Here is a 22,235-nt window from a genome sequence, read left to right as displayed (position 1 = left end):
TCTTCAAATGCTTGATAGCGCCAATCCGGATTTTGGAATCTGTCAAGACTCCCGAGGAGGCGCAATTTGTAGCCCTTGCATAGCGAGACTGTATTTGAACTGTTCTTGAATGCGTGCAGAACAAGGGAACGAAAGATATTGTGATCAGTAGGTATTCAAGGGAGAGCTGTGTTCTGAAAAGCACACGGGCACGGGTCGTCATAAACAACGAAGACCTGCCTGAGAACGAGGGACCAATGTCATTGCCGGCTGCTGTGTTCGCGATGTTTTCATTTGAGGTGCATGCTCTACCTTGAACCAGCTCTATACAGAGTCTCGAGAATGGCTACTGGCGCGAAGAGATATTGGTGCTCTAGCTGCGGTTGAGATGTTTCCCAGAAATGATATCATGGCCATCTCTTCCGTTGCTTGGTATCTAACAGGTGGACTCGGCGTCATATCACCTTGAGTGCAAAATTCCTCGTCCTCGTGAGAGTATTGGTGATTACTAGATATCTGGTTTCCCCTTTATGGTCAGACATGCTGTGCAGTATCCGTACGTGCCTGGCATTTAACAACAGGGCCCGTCTTTTCCCGGTTCTTCAAGTTGTGTGAGAGTGGTACACACAAATTTCGAGACACACTGGACTCGAGCTTCAATATTTTGTCAGCGCGGGGTATCTCCGCACTGGCAAAAATGCCCGCAGAGCACCCACCTGGGCCCAAGATCCCACAAGGCATTGGACGTCATTTAAAAGACCCGGAGGAAAACGGAATCCATGATTCATGAATTCGTACTCGTACAAAGGTTGATACTAGCTTGAATGGTAAATATATCCATATATATACCTGGGCGTGTGGTTGTAGACCGAGACGTGTAAAGAAAAGCACAGTGTCTTATTTTCTTCGCTGGCGATATCAGGATTTGACCAACGGAACATGGCTCCTCAACTAGCATGGTTGGGACTGGGAAACATGGGTAGGGTAAGATATCTCCCTCACAATTCTGCGATGGTGTCAGGAGTAGTATCAAGCTTCTGACAAATGAACCAGGGCATGTGTAAGAATCTGGTGGAGAAAGGAAACCTATCTCAGCCCCTTATCATCCACAATCGAACAGTCAAGAGAGCAGAGGAGCTGTCGGCCAAGATTGGGCACTCACAAGTAGCTTCATCGATTGGGGATGCTGCCGCACGCGCCGACATCATTTTCTACTGCTTGGGTGATGATCCAGCGGTCCTGTCAACGCTGGACGAGATTCTCAAGGTCAATGTGGAAGGCAAAGTCATCGTTGACTGCAGCACCGTTCATCCAGACACGACAGCACAGGAAGCACGACTCGTCGAGGAGAAAGGGGCAAGCTTCGTTGCATGTCCTGTCTTTGGCGCTCCATCAATGGCCGACGCTGGTCAATTGATATGCGTCCTGTCAGGAAAAGCCGATGCGGTCGACAAGGTGAAGCCGTACTGCAAAGGTGTCATGGGCCGTGAGAACATCGATTTCTCCGGTCAGGAGCCACGTAAGGCCACGTTGTTGAAGGTCCTGGGCAACACCTTCATCCTCAGCATGATCGAAACACTCTCAGAGGGCCATGTCGCAGCCGAAAAGACAGGACTAGGTGTTCAAGAGCTTCACAAGTTCATTGAGATTATGTTTCCCGGCCCATACACCGCATACTCGAACCGCATGATGTCTGGAGACTACTATCAGCGAGAAGAGCCTTTGTTCGCCGTGGACCTCGCCCGAAAAGACGCACGCCATGCCATGGATTTGGTATCAAAGGCTGGTGGACACATGAAGAACGTCGAACTGGCGGATGGATATCTCAAAGTTGTGAAGGAGAATCAAGGAGAGAAGGGTGATATCGCAGGGATTTACGGTGCGAAGAGACTGGAGGCAGATCTACCATTTGGAAATCAGCAAAAATGAGCCAAGGAGGAAAGTACGATGAACAAGCACAGGAATATGTTCTGTCTCCGGGTTGAGGATTGGCAGCGCCCTTCTATCGAATTTCTCGCCGAGAGTTCCCATGTTTTTCAGGGCTTGAGGGCAGCGATACGCCACCGGAAGTGATACACGTCTCATCAACATCGAGGTGACACCGGCGAGAAGGGCTGAGATAGATTAGCAGGCTATGAAAGCAATACCAGATGGCCACTTTCGACCACATATTCAGCTCCACCAAACCTAATGTGATCCTATTCGCGAGACCAAGCTTGCTGAACTTCTCGACAGAGGGGGTAGATCTGCAACATTTCGCTTTTCTACAATTAGTCGTCTTGATCTTGGTATCGCCATTCACTGAGCGCCTCACTTTTCGCGCTTGCGTCTTCCAAATCCTATCACATTCGTCCACGCAATCCCGTTACGACTATAGTTACTCCACCAAGCGCTCCTCCAGAAAAATCTATTTTGAACCATAAAAGATTTTATTTCGATTTGCCATTGCTTGCTGCCTCGCACTAAAACCGAGTCCTGTCAGACATTTATAATCATGGATTCTCAGACAGTGAACTCAGCGCTCGTCCAATCCAACGACGGACCGACAAGGCGGACTAGTCTGAGTCACGGTCATGTGTGCTCTTCACATCTCCCCTTCTCCTTGTATGCCCCGAGCCGCGAGTGCGAGAAAAAGCAAGCACACTACCTATGGCAGGTGGGGTAAAAAGCAAAGACAGGGAAAATCCCAAAAAGCCATGGCAATTAGCACATACTTGTTATGCACTGTACTTCAGCCTCGAACCATGCATGCGGCCTTGATAATGAACCGACATAATCTCCGCGCCTACACCCACGCCCACATCCACACCACGCATCCGCGTCCGCATCCGCATTCTTATTCTTAATCACCCGGTATCACCAGTTGACGTTCATTCACAGATATCCGAAGCCGCACTCGCGCCGTGGGATTGCCGCCGTGGAGATCTGCATGTCCATGTGATCTATATGTGCCCTGCTTCCCAGGAGTCGAGCATTGTCGCCACCCAACGACATGACTTCGGCGACTGTGCTGCCTGTTTGCCGTCTGACCTCGCATGGGTGTGACAGACGGCCCGGAACGCACCAAAGGTCAGTTCAGTCCCCGTCCCAGTCTCCGAGAAGTTTCTAGAATGACATGAGCCTCAGACTGACCCGTCCCTAGCTTCATGCATCCCGTGCTTGCGTGCGAGCGAGCGTACTTTCGGCTTACAGGGCGGACAGACACCCTTGCCATGTCGTGCGGGTGCTCCGTAGTGCATTTTCCCTCCGAAAGCGGGTACAGTTGGTCGGGTGATATCAGCCGGCACGTTCGGGCATCCAAGGCAAAGCCGGGATAGTCACTGTGATTCGACTTTTTTCCCCCTGGTATCTTACACCTCTGGTCTGATGGTGGCGAGTTCGTTCTCCTCGAGGCACATCGCGCAACCTGGTGGGAAGTTTTGCTTCTGATCCGAAGGTCCCTCGGGCGCCAGATCACTGTTCACCTTCTCAAGATGCCTCCGAATGGACTAGTGAGACTCACCTGGGCATAACCGTAATGACTGTGCTGTATCACCGCGTGCTTCCGATCTCTCGAATCCTTGCAGGCTAGGCGAACTGCGCGGTTCATGTCGAGTATTAGTACTAGGATAGGCTGGCTGTGCACTTTTGCTTTGCGTTATTGCACTTGCGTGATGCCCTTGAAGAGCAGGGACCTGTAAAGATTCAGCTGGATGGTCCAAAATTCAAGGCTCACACAACTCTGATCTAGTAGATTGTTAGCTAAAAAGAAATCCGGGGACGGTCAAAAAGCGGCCAGCTTTCCATTTCCATCTCGAGTCACTGAACCTCAGTGGTAGTTGCATATTTGCTCGCTGAACATGTGTGGCGATCAAAGTCTCTGTGTCCGCGAACGAGACAAAGTTTGTCTCTTCGAAGAGCAAAATTGAGAGAAAGGGCAGTGCTGAGAGGAATTTGTTTGGTTAGTGCTGTCATGCCTTGAAAAACTGAAGCGCACCGTAAACCTGTCCGCTGGTGAGGGAATAGGCTGCATGAGAAAAGAGAACTATCAGACAAGCAAAGTCCATTTAGAATAATAGTAACATTGTACGCTCCAAGGATATGCAAGAACAAGCAAAAGTTTTTGAGAAGTGCCGCCTCAAGACATTGAAAGAATTAAAAACAGGTATGAGTGGACACACAAAGTTCACTCATATGGGGAGAAGACACTGTCAAACAACGCGCTGCTTTGACACCATAATGTTGATATCCGAGCCCAAGGGACATAGAAGAAGAAGAATTGTACTCCGAACCAGTCTCTTTTGTGTCTCTTTTGTGTTTGGAATGGGTTGATGGAGAATGATACCCGTAGTAGTAGAGGGGAACGGCTGAGCTAGCGACAAAGCTGTCTCCCTCGCCTTGCTATCTGTTTCAGTTGCAAGTTAATCGCAAAGTCGTTAAAATTGGTATATCGTGCGTCAATGATCACCTGGGGAATAAAGGCCGGTTTCACCTCTCTGTGTGCGCTGAAAAATAAATCAAATCAAATCCTCTTTGTCTATCCCTCTCGCTCGAGTCCGCTTTCAATGCACACAAGTCCTAGTTGCAATCAGGGAAGCGAGAAACGGTAGTTAACATATAGGGCCAGAAGTGGTCGTGAATAGTTCCCAGGGCGACTCCGTGTCGTTTTTGGGGTTCAAATTCTCACTCTTTTTCTTGTGGTTTCTCAGAATGCTTCGTGGACGCTTCCAGAGTCGTCACTTTCTCCAAGGCTCTTGACATCTGAGTCCATCCGATCCCAATCAGAACTGATGTTGTCCAGAATTGGTGGGCTTGGATCTATGAGAGGACTGGTGTTGAGACGCAGTAGTCTTGCAGCAGCACCTTCCGACCGTCGTCGGGCCCTTGACTCGGTGGATTCCCATTTTTCATTGGGATCCCAATCCCAAAGATCTTGCAGACGAATCTGCTCCGGTGTTTCCAGCTGGTCAATGTTCATGTTGTCCGCTTGGTGTTTGACATTGCCCTTGCCCTTGGGAGAAGCTTCTTCTGGTTGCTGGCCCTCTTCGTCGACTGGTTTCTCTGCGCCCCACTTTCCGCGCTTTCGTAACAGAATCTCTAAATCTCGCTTCATACCCAAGGTGTAGCTGTGTGATCTTCCCAGCATCTTGATCCTCCCTTCAAGTACAAACCAATAAATCTCCTCCGTCTCGTCCAGTCTTCCCTGCTTCTCGTACAGTAACGCTAAATTTCGCATACTCTCGAGGCGTCTCGGATGGCTGGCACCTAAGGTGTCTCTGGCATCCTCCAGAGCTTGTTTTAGCATTCCGATGGCCTCATCGGTTCGACCTTGTCGCTCAGCACACCGACTGAGATTGGTCAGTGCTGAGATGGATTGCAGATGCCGTGGTCCTAGGACGGACTTTGATAGTTCGTATACTTCCTTGAGAACTTCCTCGGCCTGCTCGAGCCGTCGTTCGACATTCAGCATGTAACCGTAACAGTACAAGGAGGCAATTGATCGTGGGTCGTCGCGTCCGTGAAGTCGAACAAAGTGATTGTGCGAGTTGAGTATTGCATCACTGGAGATTTCGCCCTTCTTGACTTCGAGATCTGCCACTAATACCATCCATCGGACTAAAACGGTCAGAGGGTTCTCGAGACCTAGGACTCGCTCAGCGACCTTGAAAGCGGACCTCATGATTGCCTTTGTGATTTCACCCTCGTCATGCATGTGCAATATCGAAAGAGTCTGATTAAGGGCAAGGATGACTTTCGGATCCTGGTGTGGGACGAGCATGCGCTCAAACTCGTGGTCGGCATCAGCCAAGCTTCTCTGAGATAACGTATCGTTGCCGCGGTTGAGGTAAATACATGCAGAAAAAGACCGCGCTACCCACTTCCAGGAATGGTCATGGCGTGAAGATCCAGGGACTTGTATCGTGTCCTTGGACACGTTAGGTGTTGGGTTCAGTATACTGCGGGACTGTTGGGGAAGTTCTAAATTGGTAAGACTGATAAAATGATTGTTTGTCGGATCATTGCAATGCGGACAAATCTGCTCGAAATCGCTGCTCTCCGGGGAAGAAGTATCGGAAATCAGTCTCCACGCAGGAATGTCATCGTAACCAGATATTGATTTCAGTGAAGGTGCGTCGACAACCTGTAAGGCCATGTACTCGACGTTTCTCCCAAGGTGTTGGCACGACATGGCGGGGGTCTGGATGTTGTGTAGAGACCCAGCATAGCGAAGATGATCGTCTGTGGCTCCTAGAGAAGGATTTGCGGTTGCAGACGAGTAAGCATACGGAAGTTCGAACGGGGATGAGGACTCGTATTGGCGTTGCAAATTCGGGCCCCACGCGATAGAGCCATTATCCCTCGATGGAGACTGATTAGCGGGACTTTGTTGCGTGGATGGTGTCAATTGTGTTGCAGCCTGAAATGAAGACCAAAATACGGGCGAAGTCCTTTCGTGGGGTGATGTCTCCGAGGTGGGCGATCCACGGTGGGTGGAAGCGGGCCTAGGATTCCCGAGGGTCCCTATCCAAGCGCCCGAAACAGGGTCGGTGCGAGTGGGCGAGGGTGAGGACTTGGCAATTTCCCCCAGCGTGCCTAAGGAGGGTTTGGTTGGGGAACTTGAATGAGCAGCAAGTTCAAGCTCGACATCCACCTCTGGCGTAAATGACCTGACATGAGCATACTGCTGGTCTCGTTCCTGCTCTTCCTGGCTTCTACAGTGGATGTTTTTCAGTGCTGTCGCCAGGAATTCCTCTTCGGACATCTTCCTGCCTTTGATATACTTGTGCAGGTCCTTGAGAGATCGTTTATGGCCATGGATCTCGAAAGTCGTGGCCTGCTTACCACTGTTTAGACGGATGTAGTGGAGAACCGCGCATATTTGATAGTCACGGTCAGAGTAATTCTTTGAAAATCCCCAAGTGGCAAGTCGTGCTTTATACATGCGTTCACTATCAGGATTGGATCAGCAAGGGTCGTTTCGCGCGTTTGCACCGTCGAGGAGTGAAATAGACTCGGCTGCTTGCATTAATAGGATTTAATACATACGTCGCTCTGAAGCCCCGACGCTCTAGTATCCTCTTGACGTCTTTCAATGGTTTCTTTTCGTAGAGCACCCTGATTTCCTCCCTCACCGCCTGCCATTGCGCGGGCGTTGGACCCTCCCGTGCTTCAAAATGAGAGGCTGGGGCTGACGGAGCGGGAGCTTGTGATTGAGTAACATCCCCATAGGACCATCCTTGGGTATTCCCCAGGCTCAGGGCCATTGACTCTTTGTAGCAATGATTCTGTTGTTGCTCATCACTGCCTAAAGTGAAGTTAGGATTATAATAACGGACGACCTGGAGGAGCTACGAAGCGTAACGAGCTTCGGATCCCGGTGAATATGGTCTGACAATCAAATTGCCTAGGACAGGGCGGCCCGTAACGAGTAAAGAAACTCGAAAGTTGAAGAGAGGGGCAAGTCAGGATGGTCCAAGTCACAACTTTGCCAGAGGGTGATCAGCGGGTAGATTTCGTGTGGCCTTGTTAGCCTTTGTAAGACATGCATTCACGGCATCTGGCTCGCTGGGTTGGGGCAATTGCTTCTCTAGCTCGTGATGGAGGGCCATGCAAGGTATTTTCGTTAGCCTGCTCGGGGCCCAATCATGGTGGCGTGGCGTGGATTGGCTGCCTTTCCAGGGAGATTAAGCACAACAGATGGCCTGTGCCCACCGTGCCAACACATAACAATCAATTCAACAATCTTTCTCGAGGAGGTTCGATGTTGAGTTCTCATCGAGGTGTCTGTTCGATAGTTATATATCTACTTGAGAGATGCCCACCGTCATCGGGCGAGGGCGCTGCTGCCACGATGCAATGCACGGGTTCGCACCTGCCTAATGCCCACATCACGTGTGCCACCTTCGATTTCGACCCATTACACAGCCTCTGGGGTACGAAGGTATTCTGGTGCCTGACCTTTGGGGATCTGGAGCTGATGCCCGATGCCCCATGATCGATCTGGAGTCGTTTTGTCCCTGGGAAGAGCGATCTCCTTAACCGGAGAGTTTTGCTGTAGGTCATTTCTTGACGGGTAAGACAGTGGCAAGGTATACACATTGCACGCATTCTACCCCCACTGTCGAACCCAGTCCAGTCTACTCAAGACAAGGCCTGAATCTTGTTCATATTGGAGTTCCATTCGCCATGAGAAGCGCCTACAAAAGAATCAACCGGTCAACCATGAGAACGCTTGTCTATGGCACCAAGTGACAGCCACTCTACTGGACTCTCCCTGGGTTTTCTCCCATGATGCTCATGTCATAACAAAACACTCTGGAATGGATAACACTTGATACAAATTGGCATCTTCTGTTCAGTAGGGGAACAGTCAAACACCCCCGTCCCGGTCTATCATACATCCAGAAGTGAATCCAGATGATGAGCTGGCACTGCCCAACAATCTATATCAACAAGAGTGTCGAAATACACAGACCTTTTCCGGACAAAATTTCGGAGAAGTGAAAGAAGATTATGCTTTAACGCGCACTATAGCCATGGTGCTACAGCGCTTTGCAAATGCGGAAGTGATGTGTGCTGATTAGTGACAAACAGGATCGGGAGTTGTGTTAACTTCGGCACCATGATCCAATGTTGGAAGAGAACACTTTCCATGGTCGGAGCAAGAGCTCTTGTTCATGAGTTTATGCGTGCCGGATCTGAGATCTTAACGGCGATGCTGGATGTCGGCAACTATCGTGTGCAAAGCTAAACGTAGGTTGAGATCATTTGCCGACCTGGTGTGAATGCCAGAATGCTAGACCGATATATGCAAGGTAAGCTCAAGAAGGGCCAACCTCAACTGCGATGTCCACTTCTCCTTGATATGTCATATGGAGTTTGACGTTGAGATCCGCCGCTATAAGCTTCACCCCCTCTACTGGGGCTGATGTATCGATCAGTTGGGTCATCTGCGGGCGCAGTAGATCCCTGACGAGCCATCTCCATATTCGAGGATCTGGTTGGCTTTATATCTCGGTCAAAACTATCAGGATCCGGCTGTCCTGGTTGAGGTTTCCTTGGTGGAAGTCTTTGGCTTTGTTGGTCGTAGGATGAGGATCTTGGGTTCGCTACTTCATATGGTGGAGGCTCTTGGGAAGTGCTATTGATAGGTTGCGGGTGCCCCGTCGGTGGGTAATTTGACATGGGATAATCTTTCGTAAACCCACCTACACCGGGAGCATTTGAAGTGTACTGTGTATTCACTGCAGTATAATGTATATTATATGTGTTAGGTGGCTGCTCTGGCTTAGAAGCAGCGGGATAGTAGCCAGGGCCTGATCTTGGGAAGTCGGCAGACTGCTGTTGTTGCTGATAGTGTTGCTGAAATTGTTGCTGTTGACTATATGCGCCAGCTGGGACACCGCTAGAGATTTGTGGACTGGTCGATTTTATCTGAGCCTGTTGAGACGCTGCTGCGATCTCGTCTTGCGATTTGGATGGGCCTACTCGTAGTCGTCGCTTGGCCGTGGCCGAATTGTGATATCGACAAGGTTGGAGTTTGAACGCCTCTAACAAGAATTAACACCAGCAACCCAGAAGGATTTCATCGAACCCACTGCCACTCATCTCGAGTTCCCAATCGCTCGTATCGTTCATTATGTCTCGAAGGTTGGCCTACAGATGCTTGTGAGTTGATGGGCTATGCTAGAAGGTAGGGATAATCTCACCACACTCAGCCCACTTCGGGCCGTGACAGTGAAGCCCGTCCGATTTTTGTCCTAGACATGGTCAACAGTGGTCCGAGTTGCAACTGAAGGCTCCATACATTTGGATGTTGAGAAGTCTTGACTTTCGGCGTCTTATCGATGTAGGTAAAGAGATAAAAGCCCAATACCTCGACATTGATTCGTTCTCCCGGAACGAAGAAGTGTAGCATAACATCATCATCCGAGCCCGATGAATCACTGTCAACATCGCGCTTCTTCTTCTTATTTTTTGTAGATTGCCTGGACATCGTGCTCTGTGGGCCGGCGTGGACTGAGGGATGGGACTGGAGACAGGAAGCACCGGGGAGGTTCTGTCCTGCGGCGATGGCCTAGCTCGGGAGATGCCTTGATGGATGACTAGGTGGTGATTCGACGGGTAAGGCTATCGAGTGCCGAATAAGCATGCTTGAGGAATCATGCAGACCCAGACTCAAATGGCCAGACAACAAGAGACACCGAGCGCAGGAAGAAGGGACAAGACTCAGTTGGGTAACATGATTGCTGTCGTGACTGTGAGCAGGAGATGTTTGGTAGGCTGGTAGTTGGGCAGCACATGTGGCAGATTAGGTCGAGGGATGTGTTGTCACTCTGGAGGAGCCTCTTTTTGCACTAGCGAAGAAAACGATACGGAATGGAGATGCTGCATAGCGCCAGAGAAGAGACACCCAAACAGATGCCGTGTTGGAATGAACCACATGATATGTTCGCTTTAGAGCGGCTACTCCTACCCCGCGGTAGCTTCGCAGACCACCATGTACGATGTAATGTACGTCGACTCACGATCCCACGTTGCAGGCCTCGCTTGCTTTGACAGGCCTCCGGTGGGTTCGTGAGTTTCCATTGCGACCGGTGTCAGTTCACTGAAGGGAGCCCAGGGTTAGGCGCTGGTTTTGGTGTATCACTGCCATGACACAGACTGCAGGTTCCGTTGTCTAGATCAAGAACGTGGACGTGGGAGTGGGAGGGGCAGTTTAAGCGTGCCGGGAAACGGCTGACGAGCAGCTTTGTGCACTTTCAGTGGCTCGAAGTAGCAACCGGGCACATGGAGCCTATCCCTGCCGAGGCATGAACGTAGGCTGAATTACCGACACGCATTCGAGAGCCTCAGTGATTCTCTGACTGATACTCCGAAGTCGAGTCAAGGTTTGGATTTTGCAGAAACCAGTCAGTTCACGACCTGTTCTTTTCGTCGCCTGTGTTGCCGCAGTATATAAAGTTGCCCCTCCACTGATTCGAAACACAATGCCTGGGGTTGGCCGAGATGAGAGAGCGCCAACGATAATGCTGCTGCCGTGGAAACATTGTCGAAGTTGGAAACAACAACAATTCCAGAGAATCACCCATGCTGAAACAGGACAATGACAAGAGTTGTCACTGGTTCAAAGAGACCTTGCTGTCAATTTAAAGTACGAACTATCGGATCGGGAAGAGCCTCAGACAATTTATTTAACCACAGCTCACCGCTATTTAGTCGTTCCGTTTTGAGATTGAGGGGATGTCGGCTAGCTGGCTTGTAAGCCGAGGATCAGGATCACAGCCATTGAAGCTATAAAGAGTTGAATGCTGATTGTCCCTCGAGCCACAGCAGCGTTTGACTGCCCACTGGCTCCTTCACTACCTCCACCCCCTTGACCCTCGGAACCCCCCGGTTGCGATGATGAAGTGTTGGCCGGTGGTATAAGATTAGCCTGGCTGCTGGGGAGCTGGAAACTTGCATCCTCGGTCAATGGGAGGCTGGTGTCAATGGTGACTACTTGGGTTGTATCATTGAAGGTAAAGTTCGACGAGACGCCAGTCAAATTGGTGTTCTGTGGCGCAACCCCGACGCCAAGGACACTGAATCGCTCAATACTAACGTTGGCAGCATAGCTGTAATCACCCGACATGGAGAACGATCCATTGTTATACGTGAAGTTGATAAAGGTAACCATTGGCTGCTCAATTGAAATGCCGTCATCGAGGTAGAGTGATCCTTTGGCCTGGCCGTCTAAGCCGGGCGCGACGAGAATGTGAAAGGCTTTTGTGCGGAGTTCAGTAGTAGTATTTGCGCTTTCAATTCGAAGTGGCAGAATGTTACCACCCCGTATGTGCAGTGGAATTGTGGTAAAGTCGACATCCGACAGACTAATAGTAGCACCAGAACCCCTGACAGGAGCGAAACCACTGTTCCAGTCATAGAATATGTCATCGGGCAGGTAAATGTCCACGCTCGTACTGTTCTCTTCGGTAACTGGCGACACAAGTAGTCCATCGCCATAGAAGAATTGCGAATCGATGTCGAAGGTCCCCTGATCAGTAAAATAAAGATAGAATAGAGGATTCAGCGCAGGCTTGCCAGTTTGTGTCTGAACATAAAATGCCGTGTACAAATAGTCAAGCAGCCGATATCTGATGTCAATTGCTCTCCTTGCGGCTTCTGCCACAGTTGGCCATCTGTAGGCTTCTTGTCCGATACTTCCGAGCTCGTTGTGGTTGCGATAGAAGCTCTGAAAGGCACCAAGCATCATCCAACGTGCACACAGGTTTTCCGTAGTATTGCCGGAGAAGCCACAGACATCTGAGCCAACCATTGGTGTTTGGAATATGCTGGCAAAATTCAACATGGAGGATACGCTGATCCCATATTGAGCCCAATTCGCCACGTTGTCCCCACACCAATGACCAACATGTCTGCCGGCTCCAAGGAAGGTGCTTCGTGTTATCACCAAAGGTCTCTCTCCTGGACGTCGCTGCAGAAGAGCCTCACGTGAAGCTGAGGACATCATCGTACCATACAAATTATGTGTATCATACTCCACCAGTCCATTGTGATGAACTAGATCTGTGTCCAAGGTTTTGTTCGAAAGTCCACCGGCAGCATTCCTGATTCTGTAGGGTGGATCAATCAATTCTCGACCTGGAAGGCCTATGTGTTTGACAGAAATAGTATCTTGTCGTTTAGCGTTTGATGGTGGCTGAAAATCGGCCGGAAAACCTTCGAGAACAATTGCTGAACCGTTTCTAACTGGCGGAGGTGCTGGTGGAAACTTGTTTTCCTCGGCGAAGCCACTAGGATCTTCACATGGATAGTTGCAGAAGCTATAAAGCACCAATTAGGGCCAGTGAAAACAATGGAAGAGGTTTGCCAGTACTTAGCAGCTTCATTCATGTCGATCCACAATCCAGAGATGTCGACACCACTCTCTGGGTCAAAGAATGAACTAAATTGCTCATTCCAGTATTTTTGAGCATCTGGATGGAAAAAGTCTGGCCAAGCGGTAGCGCCCGGCCACACTACGCCTGCGAAGACGGAACCATTCTTTGCTTTCATGAAAATATCCTTGCCATCATTGAATGCAGGATAGTCTTGGTAAGCTACTGCGGGGTCGACCATCACAATATAATGCTGCTGATGATTATTGAGGTAGGTCACAAGTTCGCGGACCTTCGGAAGAGGGAAACGTTCTGGATCGAGGGTGAACACCTTTCGTGCATCCTGTGGGACATTAGCCATCAATGCCCGTAATTCCTGCCACCTCACCCACCATGTAGTCAATATCAGTCCACATCGTCTTATGGTCAGTTAGCTAGGTTCATGCAACGACATAAAGTGCGTACCTCAAGAGGAATATTCGCTTGGCTGTAGTTGTACACCACTTCTGCAACTTGATAAACGTCACGGTAGCCATACCTACACTGATGGAAGCCAAACGTCCAGTATGCCATCATAGCCGGCTTCCCGACCACTTCAGAAATTTGTCGGGATACGTCGATTGGTGAAGGGCCCGAGACAAAATAGAAGTCAAATACCCCTCCCAAGATATTGTACTGAAGATATTGGCCGTCGGTATCGTTAATCTTAATGTCCATCCCGTTCGAATTCAGTAGTACAACTCCATGGGTGCCATTCTCACCCCGATTGTCAATATAGATCGGATGGTTGCCATAGAGATTTGTACCTTGTGGGATGGCATAGGAGTCTCTAGACCATAGGGTTCTAGTGTAGTTGGATATGTTCAATCTAAAGTGGTCGGAATGCTCGCCAAGGCCATACAAATTTGGGTTATCAGGAAGAGAGGTTCTGAGTCCTAGAAACTGAGATTCGAAAACGATGGGATAGCCCGACGTGTTGAATAGTGTTGCTCCTTGAGGACGTGAGATTGCGAAGCTGAAAGGACTTTCGGTATAAGTAAACTGGATGTTAGAGTCATTGATCGATAGTCCAGTAGTTGCGTTAGGCCTTGGAAGAACAGATTCTGGAATTTGATAGACCGTCTCGTTTTTATCCTGGATAAGCACGTGAATCCGGGATTCTACAGTACACATCAGTATCAACATCATCAATGGGATAATTCGCATTACCTGTCTGATATTCCACGGTAAGAGTCAAGTTCGGTAAATCCAAGCCGAATGCATTACAAGCACGGCCTGCAAGGTATAAATCGGCTGTTAGTCCATTGTTGGTCTGCTGGATGTTGGTTGCGCTGTAACCAGGACATTCACTTTGAGCCATAACGAGGACAAAGCCAAAGAGGCCAAATAGCCCAAGGCTATGGAAGAAACCCATGGTTCACAGTGTTTTCTTCACAGGGTCTGCAATTGAGGGAGATCTGCAACGTCCAGCGTATGCAGATATGATATTTCAAGTCATGTCACCGCCCTCAGAGGTTCTCGCGGGGTATATGCACCCTTCCATGTTGTGTCATTTGTAGCGTAACATTCAAAAGTGTTAAACCCTGGGCATTAGTCTTTCACGTCAGATTGATCAGTTGCACGGTTTGGCATGGAGTTTGACCCCACAAAATGATCGGGTACCTAAGGTAGCATCCAAATGGCTCTGGGCGCCAGATGCTCATTGGCAAGCGGACAGAATCTGGGGAGGCATTCCGCAGATCGACATTACCTATACTGGTGCATCGCATCATGCCATCATCTCTACTCCATGTTGAGGGGTCCCGAAGCCTCGACTGCGGAGGGGTCAGTCAGCTGTTTAGCGAGGAAAGTTTTAGTGGTTAGAAGAAAAGAGAACTGAGCCATTAGATCACCAAGATGCACCTTTCAGAGCTTGTCATAGCAAGACATAAGGCGGCGTCTGAGGGAAACTAATAACAACCAAGGAGTGAAGGTACCATGAGTCTAACATGGATAGATAAATAGTCGAGGCTTTCTACAACTTCAATCGAAATTTGGCGTGTCTAACATGGCGAAATGATGCGCCGTAGTATCATTGCTTGTCATTTGAAAACCCGTCGTTGAAGGCCGCACTTTCATCGTCGCCATCCGTCCATTGGTCTCTATGAATGTTTAAAGAACAACATTGATCAGTGTTAATGGTGACTAACGTGCTGTGATGTACAGAGAGTGACGGGCAGACAAGTTCAGCCCATCAATCCTGCGGAATACCTGGCTGCCATGCGCGACCCACCGAAGCGCTCCTAATACTATTGCAGTGAATTGATCAATCCTGTACGTTCCTTGGCTGGCTTAGTTGCAAACTCAACTATGTCTTTAATTCCTTGATAGACGAATTTATGCATAATCTCAAGATCAAAGTCTGCTGGAGGTGACCACTAAGTGTCTGACTTTGAGTATCAGATTTGAAGTGATGAAGCCTCTGTCATGGCTGACCTCAGCTTCCATTCTGGGCCTCTCGAAAGGTCAGCACATGGGTTTTGATGCGAGGGAGGCAACAATATCATCTATTCATTCAGAATTATTCGCGGGCCTTACAACATGTCGAGCGATTGTATCTGCCTTTATTGCACGAATTGAAGCATACAACCCGCTCATAAATGCCGTTATTACTCTCAACTCGGATGCTCTCAACATAGCAGATTCTCTGGATGAATCGCTTGCTTCAGGGAACACCACTGGGAAATTGTTTTGCATCCCCGTCCTGTTGAAGGACAACTACGACGCGGTGCCCATGGCCACAACAGGTGGTAGTCTCCAGCTTAGTACTTGCTCGCCTCTTCAAGACGGACCTACAGTACTGGCACTCCGTGCTGCCGGAGCCGTCCTACTGGGGAAAACTAATCTCCATGAATTTGCTCTTGAAGGCCTTGGCTTGTCGTCTCTCGGAGGGCAGACTCTCAATCCGTACGACCTCACACGCACTGCCGGAGGGAGCTCCAGTGGTACAGGAGCAGCAATAGCAGCATCGTTCGCGGTCTTCGGTACTGGCACGGATACTGTGAACTCCCTGCGGAGTCCAGCGAGTGCGAACAGTCTCTATAGTTTTCGTCCGACAAGAGGACTGATCTCTAGAGCGGGTATCATACCTGTGTCCCATACGCAAGACACCGCAGGGGCTATTGGTCGAAGTCTGCTAGACATCGCGACTGCATTGACAGTTATGTCAAGCGTCGGGTACGACAGTAGCGACAACGCTACTTCGGAAATTCCATCGTCGGCCATTGGCACTGACTACACGAGCTTCCTGTCACTAAATGACAACCCGACAAACCTCACCGGAATACATATCGGACTCCTGGAAGGCTTCTTCAACCGAACAACAAGCAGTGAAACCACACCGGTGAACAACCTAATGGACGCTGTCATCTCCCAGCTACAAAGACAAGGTGCCACTATCATACCCATCAAAGATACGACCACCTACAACGCCACATCCATCTTATCGGAACTCGATGTGCAGAAGTTCGAATACCGAGAACTTCTTTCAGAATACCTGTCATCCCCCAACCTCCAGGGTACGCATCCTCGCAGCATGCCCGAGATCTACATCAACAGTACCATCACTGACACCACGACACGACCAAACTTCGTCGTCATCCCAGCACAATACCAACACATCCAGCAATCACTCGTCTCCTCGACATCCAACACCAGCTACACCACCATCAAAGCGCGCATCGCCAACCTCACTCAAACGCTACACTCAACGCTGCGCACCCAACGACTCTCCGCCATCATCTACCCGGAGCAAAAAAACCTGGTCGTGCCCATCGGCTCACCGTCCCAGTCCGGCCGCAACGGCATCCTCGCGGCGCTGACGGGGTCCCCGGTCATCACGATCCCGATCGGCTTCTCGCCGGCGAGCGAAACTGCGCCGATTGGAATCCCTGTTGGCATGGAGATCCTCGGCCTCCCCTTCAGCGAGGGCACGCTGCTGCGCATCGCCAAGGGCATCGACGACCGACTGCACGCCCGCCGCAGCCCCGTCACTGCCGGCTTGAATGACTACGACGACGCCGCCGCCGCCGTCCAGCACCCGCCGCACTATTCGAGCGTGCCGACCATCACGCCTCTGAACAACATCCCTGCTGCGTACCCTCTCGGTCGTTTCTGAGCCACAGGCGGAAAATCGCAGAGGTTGCTCATGTATAGATGTCTCGTTTGGCCATGCCAAAGCAGACATGAGCAAAAGTCGAGAGTTGCACCCTCAACGAAAGTAGCTAGCTGTAGACCATCCGTTCACGTCCACCACTTCATCTTGTACCAAGTGGTTTTAATCTCACATAGCATAGGATTGTACTCGACTATGGTAACGTAGTACCAGTTCATGTGTGCTCGCAGTCTCATTCAATAATCTATTGGGCATGGTTCATAAAATTCTCTGTCTGATACTAATCATGTGCCTCATCATATCCTTGGTCTTCGAAATACGCAGAAAAAACAGCAAGTTAGACGCTCAAAAGAAGGGGGAACTGGTGATTGAATACCAACTGGTCATAAATCATATGCTCAAACTGTTGCGGACGGGGTATCTTTGCTAATTGTCTCCTGCTCCTTCTTCTTTCGCAATTCCTCCTCAAGCAGACTCTGCTTCTTGACATACTCGAGCACAATCTCCTCCTCAGTCTTTTGCTGCGACAGTGCCCCAAGACGACGCTTTTCCTCCTCTGACGAGGCGGTGAGAGCACGCTGGAGTTCCGCATCATCATCACCATCATCATTATTGGTGGTTTGAGGCTGGCCATTAGTGGATGGGGTCGCAGCACTTTCCCTGTTCACCAGAGCTGCCTCTCGCTCCGTAAGATCTTTCTTCTTCTGCTCGTTATCTGTGTGTAGGCGTTTGCTTTCGGCAATCGCACGCTCAAACTCCTCATCATAGTCCGTGTCGACTCCAGAATCGCTATCATCCTCCCAATGAGTCTCCTCACGTGGGGGAAGCTGCGGAGGCTGGCCGCCAGTCTTTTGCTTATAGTCTTCAAGACTTTGAGTAAGAACGCGTTCCAACTCCTCATCATGTTCGTGGCTTTCTGCTGGAAGGGTAGACACGACCCCGGATTCTTGACCTTTCTCGGCGTGAGCTTTTTTGTATTCTTGCATGCTGGCTTGTATGGCTGACTGATATGCTTCTTCAGAATGCTTGTCTCCTTTCGAGCTCGCGTTTTGCAGTTCGCGGAGACTTGCTCGGAGAGCTCTTTCAATGACAGCATCCTCATCAGGATTACCCTTACTGGTAGCATTGACTGATGTTTTGATAGCGTGTTCGTAGTCATCCAGTCCGCTATCATGAGAGTGGGACTTGCCAAGAGTCGTAGAAGATCCAATGCTCGAGAATGAACCAGTATGTTTAAGATGATGACTGCTGTCATGGTCGAATGGACAGAATTTGCATCGGCTCTTGATCTTTCCTCCCTTCTTTTTCTCTGCATCTCTGATCTTCTTTTCTCTGCGGAGAAGTTCCTTCTCCTCTTTTTTCAGTTGCTGCTTCCGTTCTGATAACGCCTTTCGCTCGTCCCAGCTCAAGTGTTTAGTATTCTTGAAGCCATGCACAAGTTCAACCGAATTACTATGCGATCTAGTGAGAATATGGCTCTCAATGGCCTCCTTACGTTCGGTTCCATAGAGTTTGCCCCCCTTCTTCGTCTCCAACTTGGTGGATTTCCAAGCTTCGACTATAGTTGCTCTTTCCTCGGGCGTACTGGTTTTCCAGTCTTCGAAACCCTGGGCTGTGCGGGCTGCAATGATGTAATTTTGAACAGAGCTGCCGAAGTGCTTCGAAATTTCAGCATATAGACCTTTGGCAGTATAACCAGGAAGACCCCAGATGCCAGCGCCAGGCTTCAAGATCAAACCACCAAAGCCCTTGGCGGCTCCTTTGATGAACCCGGCGGCACCCTCTTTTCTGGCACCTGCAAGAGGCTGAGTTATGAGACCTGTGATGCCATCATAAAAGCCGTAGCCGAATTCCTTGCCGGCAGCTTTCAATCCCGACTGAAGATCAACAATCTTTTCACTTTTTCGGACAGTATCATCGCCATAGAGCTTGGGAGCATTGTGGAATCCCTTTGCCAATGACAGTGTGAAGTCCATAGGAGATTTGACGCCGGCTGAGACTATCCTTCCGGCGGCTCTTGCTCCACTAATTGCAGTGTCCAATGTTACCTGACTGACTTCGTCAACGGGACAAGGTGACTGCTCTCTTGGGCTTCCACTTCGTGAGCCGGATCGGGAGCCATGCCTTGAATGGCGACGGTGATGAGAATGATGCCTGGTTGAGCCGTCAGAGGACAAGACTGTTGACATTGCAGAAGTCCTCCGTCCACTGGAGGCATCATCGCGGCCATCAATCGAACCAGGGGGCACCTCTGATGTTGGTGATGTTACCAAATTAGCATCTGTAGTTTTGTTCAAGTCTTGCGTAGAACCATGATTTGAGGTTGATACAGGACTGGTGCCACCACTATTCGTCTTTCTCTTCTCATGTATGTCTTTAAGCTCACCACTCGCGGACTTCAATGATTTGAGAATCTCGACTGGAAAGTCGGCAATACCCATTGACAGGTTTCCAATAGTCCCGACAAGAGCGGCAGCTCCACCAGAAATGGGCTCCCAAGGGCCATCCTCGGTTTCATATTCACGTGGTCGATATAGCTTCAGGTCTGAAAAGTCCAGAAGACCTTCCGTTCCGAGCACTGTTGCGGCGAGGGTTGAGAGACGGATATCTGTCCTTTTAACACGCCAGACTGCAACACGAGAGGGCAGCAAAGAACATCTCAGATCTGAGAGATGCAGTTGTTTGTGAAAGGATTGAGCACCGGCTTCGGTGCCGTCCTCCGCTTTGATCTTTGCGCTGAGATCCTTGGCCCGTTCGAGCGATTCAGGCTTCAAAGCCTCTTTGATCGATTCCGCCAGCTTATCGGCTGTTAGGTTCTTGTAGGCGACTGGAACTGGCCCTGCTCCAGCTCTGGCAGTCATGGAGCCCCAGAATGGCTGATCACCAAAGAAAGGAACGACAACTGTAGGACGACCAGCTAGAATACCAGCTGCCGTGGTACCCGCGCCGCCATGATGGACAACACAGGAGACATGTTGGAAAAGCCAGTCATGAGGACAGTTGCCTAACATGAATACTCCTTCAGGGATACCTAGCTGGTCGGCACCTAGGCCTCCCCAGCCCTTGGAGACCAAGGCCCGCTGACCTGTCTTCTTGACGGCTTCGAAAATCATCTTTGTCATCGCATTTGGATCGTCGACGACGATAGAGCCGAACCCAATGTAGACTGGAGGAGGGCCAGCTGCCAGAAATTCGGCTAGCTCTTTCTGTGGGGTATAATCGGTCGAAAGGTTGAGGAAATAGAAGCCTGAGATATCAATGTAGTTGCCCCAATCTGCGGGCTTTGGGATCAGGGCAGGTGACCAACAATAAGTCCAGGGGATACGCAGTCGACTCGCCATACCGGGGGCCCACATAATACTGACTGGTTCAAGGCCGAGGGTCCTCTCTCGAAACTTGTTGATTATGTCTCCCAAACCTTGCCAAGTCAGCATGTCGACGAGGGCATAAGTGACGAAATTTGCCATATTAGGATCGGTATTGGAGGATATAATGTTGGCGAGCGGGTGAGGAAAGGATTGTGTTGGCGACCATGGCATAGTGAACATGAGATGCAGCGGAATGCCCATCTTCTCGGCGATGTGTACATGGGCAAAGCTCGGGGGATTCGCAATGATTGCGTCTGCCACGAATGGTTTCAGAGTAGGATCGACATCAAATGAAGTGGCGCTGTCGAAGCTGCGGATATCCATATTGTCGTCCAATGGTTGAACACCCATGCCATCACCTGCTTCGATACAAGATCGCCAACAGCCGGTGATCATCTCGTAGATACCCTTTCTCCGTTTACCCACATCACCAGCCTTGAGGGAGTCAAAGCCAGGCATCAGCCCTGGATTTTTGACCATAAATGCCATGAGTTCGGCAGGGTCCCCACCGATACTAAAGAACTCCAAACCATTCTCGGTAACGAATTGCTTGAACGTTGGGTGAGTGGCTATGCGGATACGATGTTTGTATCTTGCTTTCAAGACCTGCCCAAGTGCGACAAATGGTTGGACATCACCTCTGCTGCCCACAATCTGAATGACGATGTTCATAGGTGGTGGCGGAAGTCCTTCGGTTTCTCCCAGGCCTTCTGGAATTTCAGGCTCTGCTTTGTTCCTTTGCAATTCCATCTGACGACGCAGAGCAGGCAGGAGGAGGTTTGTAAGCTTCCGATTGTGCTGATTGATCTTGATGTTGACTCTGCCATCGCTCGCAATGCGAGCACCAGTGTCCAGGCCATTCTGGCTGATATCTAGATGACCATAGTCGGAGCCGTTGAATGCTGGAGGTGGGACATCTTCGATATGTGGAGAAACTCCTCCATGATGCCGTACGTGGGAATCTGGGGATGTAGGGGCTATCTTGTCTTTATCTGCGCCATTCTCCTCTTGGTTGGCCGCGGCGACGGCGGTTGCATTTTCCAGTATGATATTTGGAATTGCTGCGGACTCGTCCGCGGGTTTCTGTTCAGAAGACATGATGGAAATGAGGGAGCATCAAACCGTGAGACAGGACATCTAGGAAGAGTGGAATAGAGGGTGATAACGAGGGGGGGCTCGAACGGGGTTGCTCAAGACAGTGATGAAATGGAGGCAAACGACACCATGGACGCGGAATGATGAATGCTGTTTGCTGGATCAACTGTGTAGGAGGAGACCCTGACCTCACTTTTCTTGGGGCATTGAGGGAAGAGGGGGAGGATCAGTAGGCGGAGTAGGGTCGAGATCTTATTGAGAACCTACCAAGTGCTAGCAGTTTGTATCCTTGCGCCTGCCTTTTAGTGTGACGGAGAGAAGATACCTCAGTATCTCTGTACCATGGAGATGGACGGCATGGCATGCATGATGAGATCCAGGGTTGAATTCAAGTTCTGGGACCAGTGGCGTAGAGGTGGAGGGGGTGCAGGCAGGTGCATTGCACTTGTTACCGGTTTAGGCATTAGAAGGCGGTTTTAAGGTGGCTGCCCCTCGATTGACCACTCGGCGAGAGCCACACTGAGCATCACCAAAGGCTGCCAACTCTCCCAATGTCGCTGATTCATCACCTTACGTTGATCTATTTGGGGGCTATGATTTAAGTAACTTCGCCGCGCCCCTCCTCCGTCGTGGGCTGCCTACCAAGATGGGTGATGACTCGACCTAGAAATGACTTCTCGTTACTGCATGCAAGGCTTACCATCAAAACCCACATCTCCTTAGTAGTTTGGCTGACCTAACCAAGACCCATGTTGATCTGGACTGACTGAGGTAATCAAT

The 22,235-nt window shown here is 50.1% G+C and overlaps 6 protein-coding genes across 6 annotated transcripts; 2 read left to right on the top strand and 4 right to left on the bottom strand.

Annotated features, from left to right (window-relative positions):
• Window positions 1–918: 918 nt before the first annotated feature.
• LTR84_012622 (uncharacterized protein) lies at window positions 919–1,908 on the top strand (the record flags this gene model as incomplete). The annotated part of the gene is made up of 2 exons (XM_064856141.1): window positions 919–963; window positions 1,033–1,908. 2 exons carry the CDS (start codon window positions 919–921, stop codon window positions 1,906–1,908), a joined length of 921 nt encoding a protein of 306 aa, XP_064708041.1.
• Window positions 1,909–4,663: 2,755 nt separating this feature from the next.
• Window positions 4,664–7,223, bottom strand: LTR84_012621 (uncharacterized protein; the record flags this gene model as incomplete). Its single annotated transcript, XM_064856140.1, has 2 exons — window positions 4,664–6,908; window positions 7,006–7,223. The coding sequence occupies 2 exons, from the start codon at window positions 7,221–7,223 to the stop codon at window positions 4,664–4,666; spliced, it is 2,463 nt and encodes an 820-aa protein (XP_064708040.1).
• A 1,573-nt stretch (window positions 7,224–8,796) lies between these two features.
• LTR84_012620 (uncharacterized protein) lies at window positions 8,797–9,955 on the bottom strand (the record flags this gene model as incomplete). The annotated part of the gene is made up of 4 exons (XM_064856139.1): window positions 8,797–9,509; window positions 9,558–9,615; window positions 9,669–9,719; window positions 9,767–9,955. The coding sequence occupies 4 exons, from the start codon at window positions 9,953–9,955 to the stop codon at window positions 8,797–8,799; spliced, it is 1,011 nt and encodes a 336-aa protein (XP_064708039.1).
• A 1,254-nt stretch (window positions 9,956–11,209) lies between these two features.
• Window positions 11,210–14,253, bottom strand: LTR84_012619 (uncharacterized protein; the record flags this gene model as incomplete). Its single annotated transcript, XM_064856138.1, has 5 exons — window positions 11,210–12,785; window positions 12,839–13,182; window positions 13,232–13,258; window positions 13,305–13,999; window positions 14,049–14,253. 5 exons carry the CDS (start codon window positions 14,251–14,253, stop codon window positions 11,210–11,212), a joined length of 2,847 nt encoding a protein of 948 aa, XP_064708038.1.
• A 1,038-nt stretch (window positions 14,254–15,291) lies between these two features.
• Window positions 15,292–16,995, top strand: LTR84_012618 (uncharacterized protein; the record flags this gene model as incomplete). Its single annotated transcript, XM_064856137.1, has 1 exon — window positions 15,292–16,995. One exon carries the CDS (start codon window positions 15,292–15,294, stop codon window positions 16,993–16,995), a length of 1,704 nt encoding a protein of 567 aa, XP_064708037.1.
• Window positions 16,996–17,390: 395 nt separating this feature from the next.
• LTR84_012617 (uncharacterized protein) lies at window positions 17,391–21,458 on the bottom strand (the record flags this gene model as incomplete). Its single annotated transcript, XM_064856136.1, has 1 exon — window positions 17,391–21,458. The coding sequence occupies one exon, from the start codon at window positions 21,456–21,458 to the stop codon at window positions 17,391–17,393; it is 4,068 nt and encodes a 1,355-aa protein (XP_064708036.1).
• Window positions 21,459–22,235: the final 777 nt, after the last annotated feature.

The sequence above is a fragment of the Exophiala bonariae genome (assembly GCF_035927105.1).
Source record: "Exophiala bonariae strain CCFEE 5792 chromosome Unknown scaffold_8, whole genome shotgun sequence".
Taxonomy (NCBI): domain Eukaryota; kingdom Fungi; phylum Ascomycota; class Eurotiomycetes; order Chaetothyriales; family Herpotrichiellaceae; genus Exophiala; species Exophiala bonariae.
The sequence above is the reverse complement of the archived record's forward strand: the minus strand, read 5'-3'. Positions and strand labels throughout refer to the sequence as shown.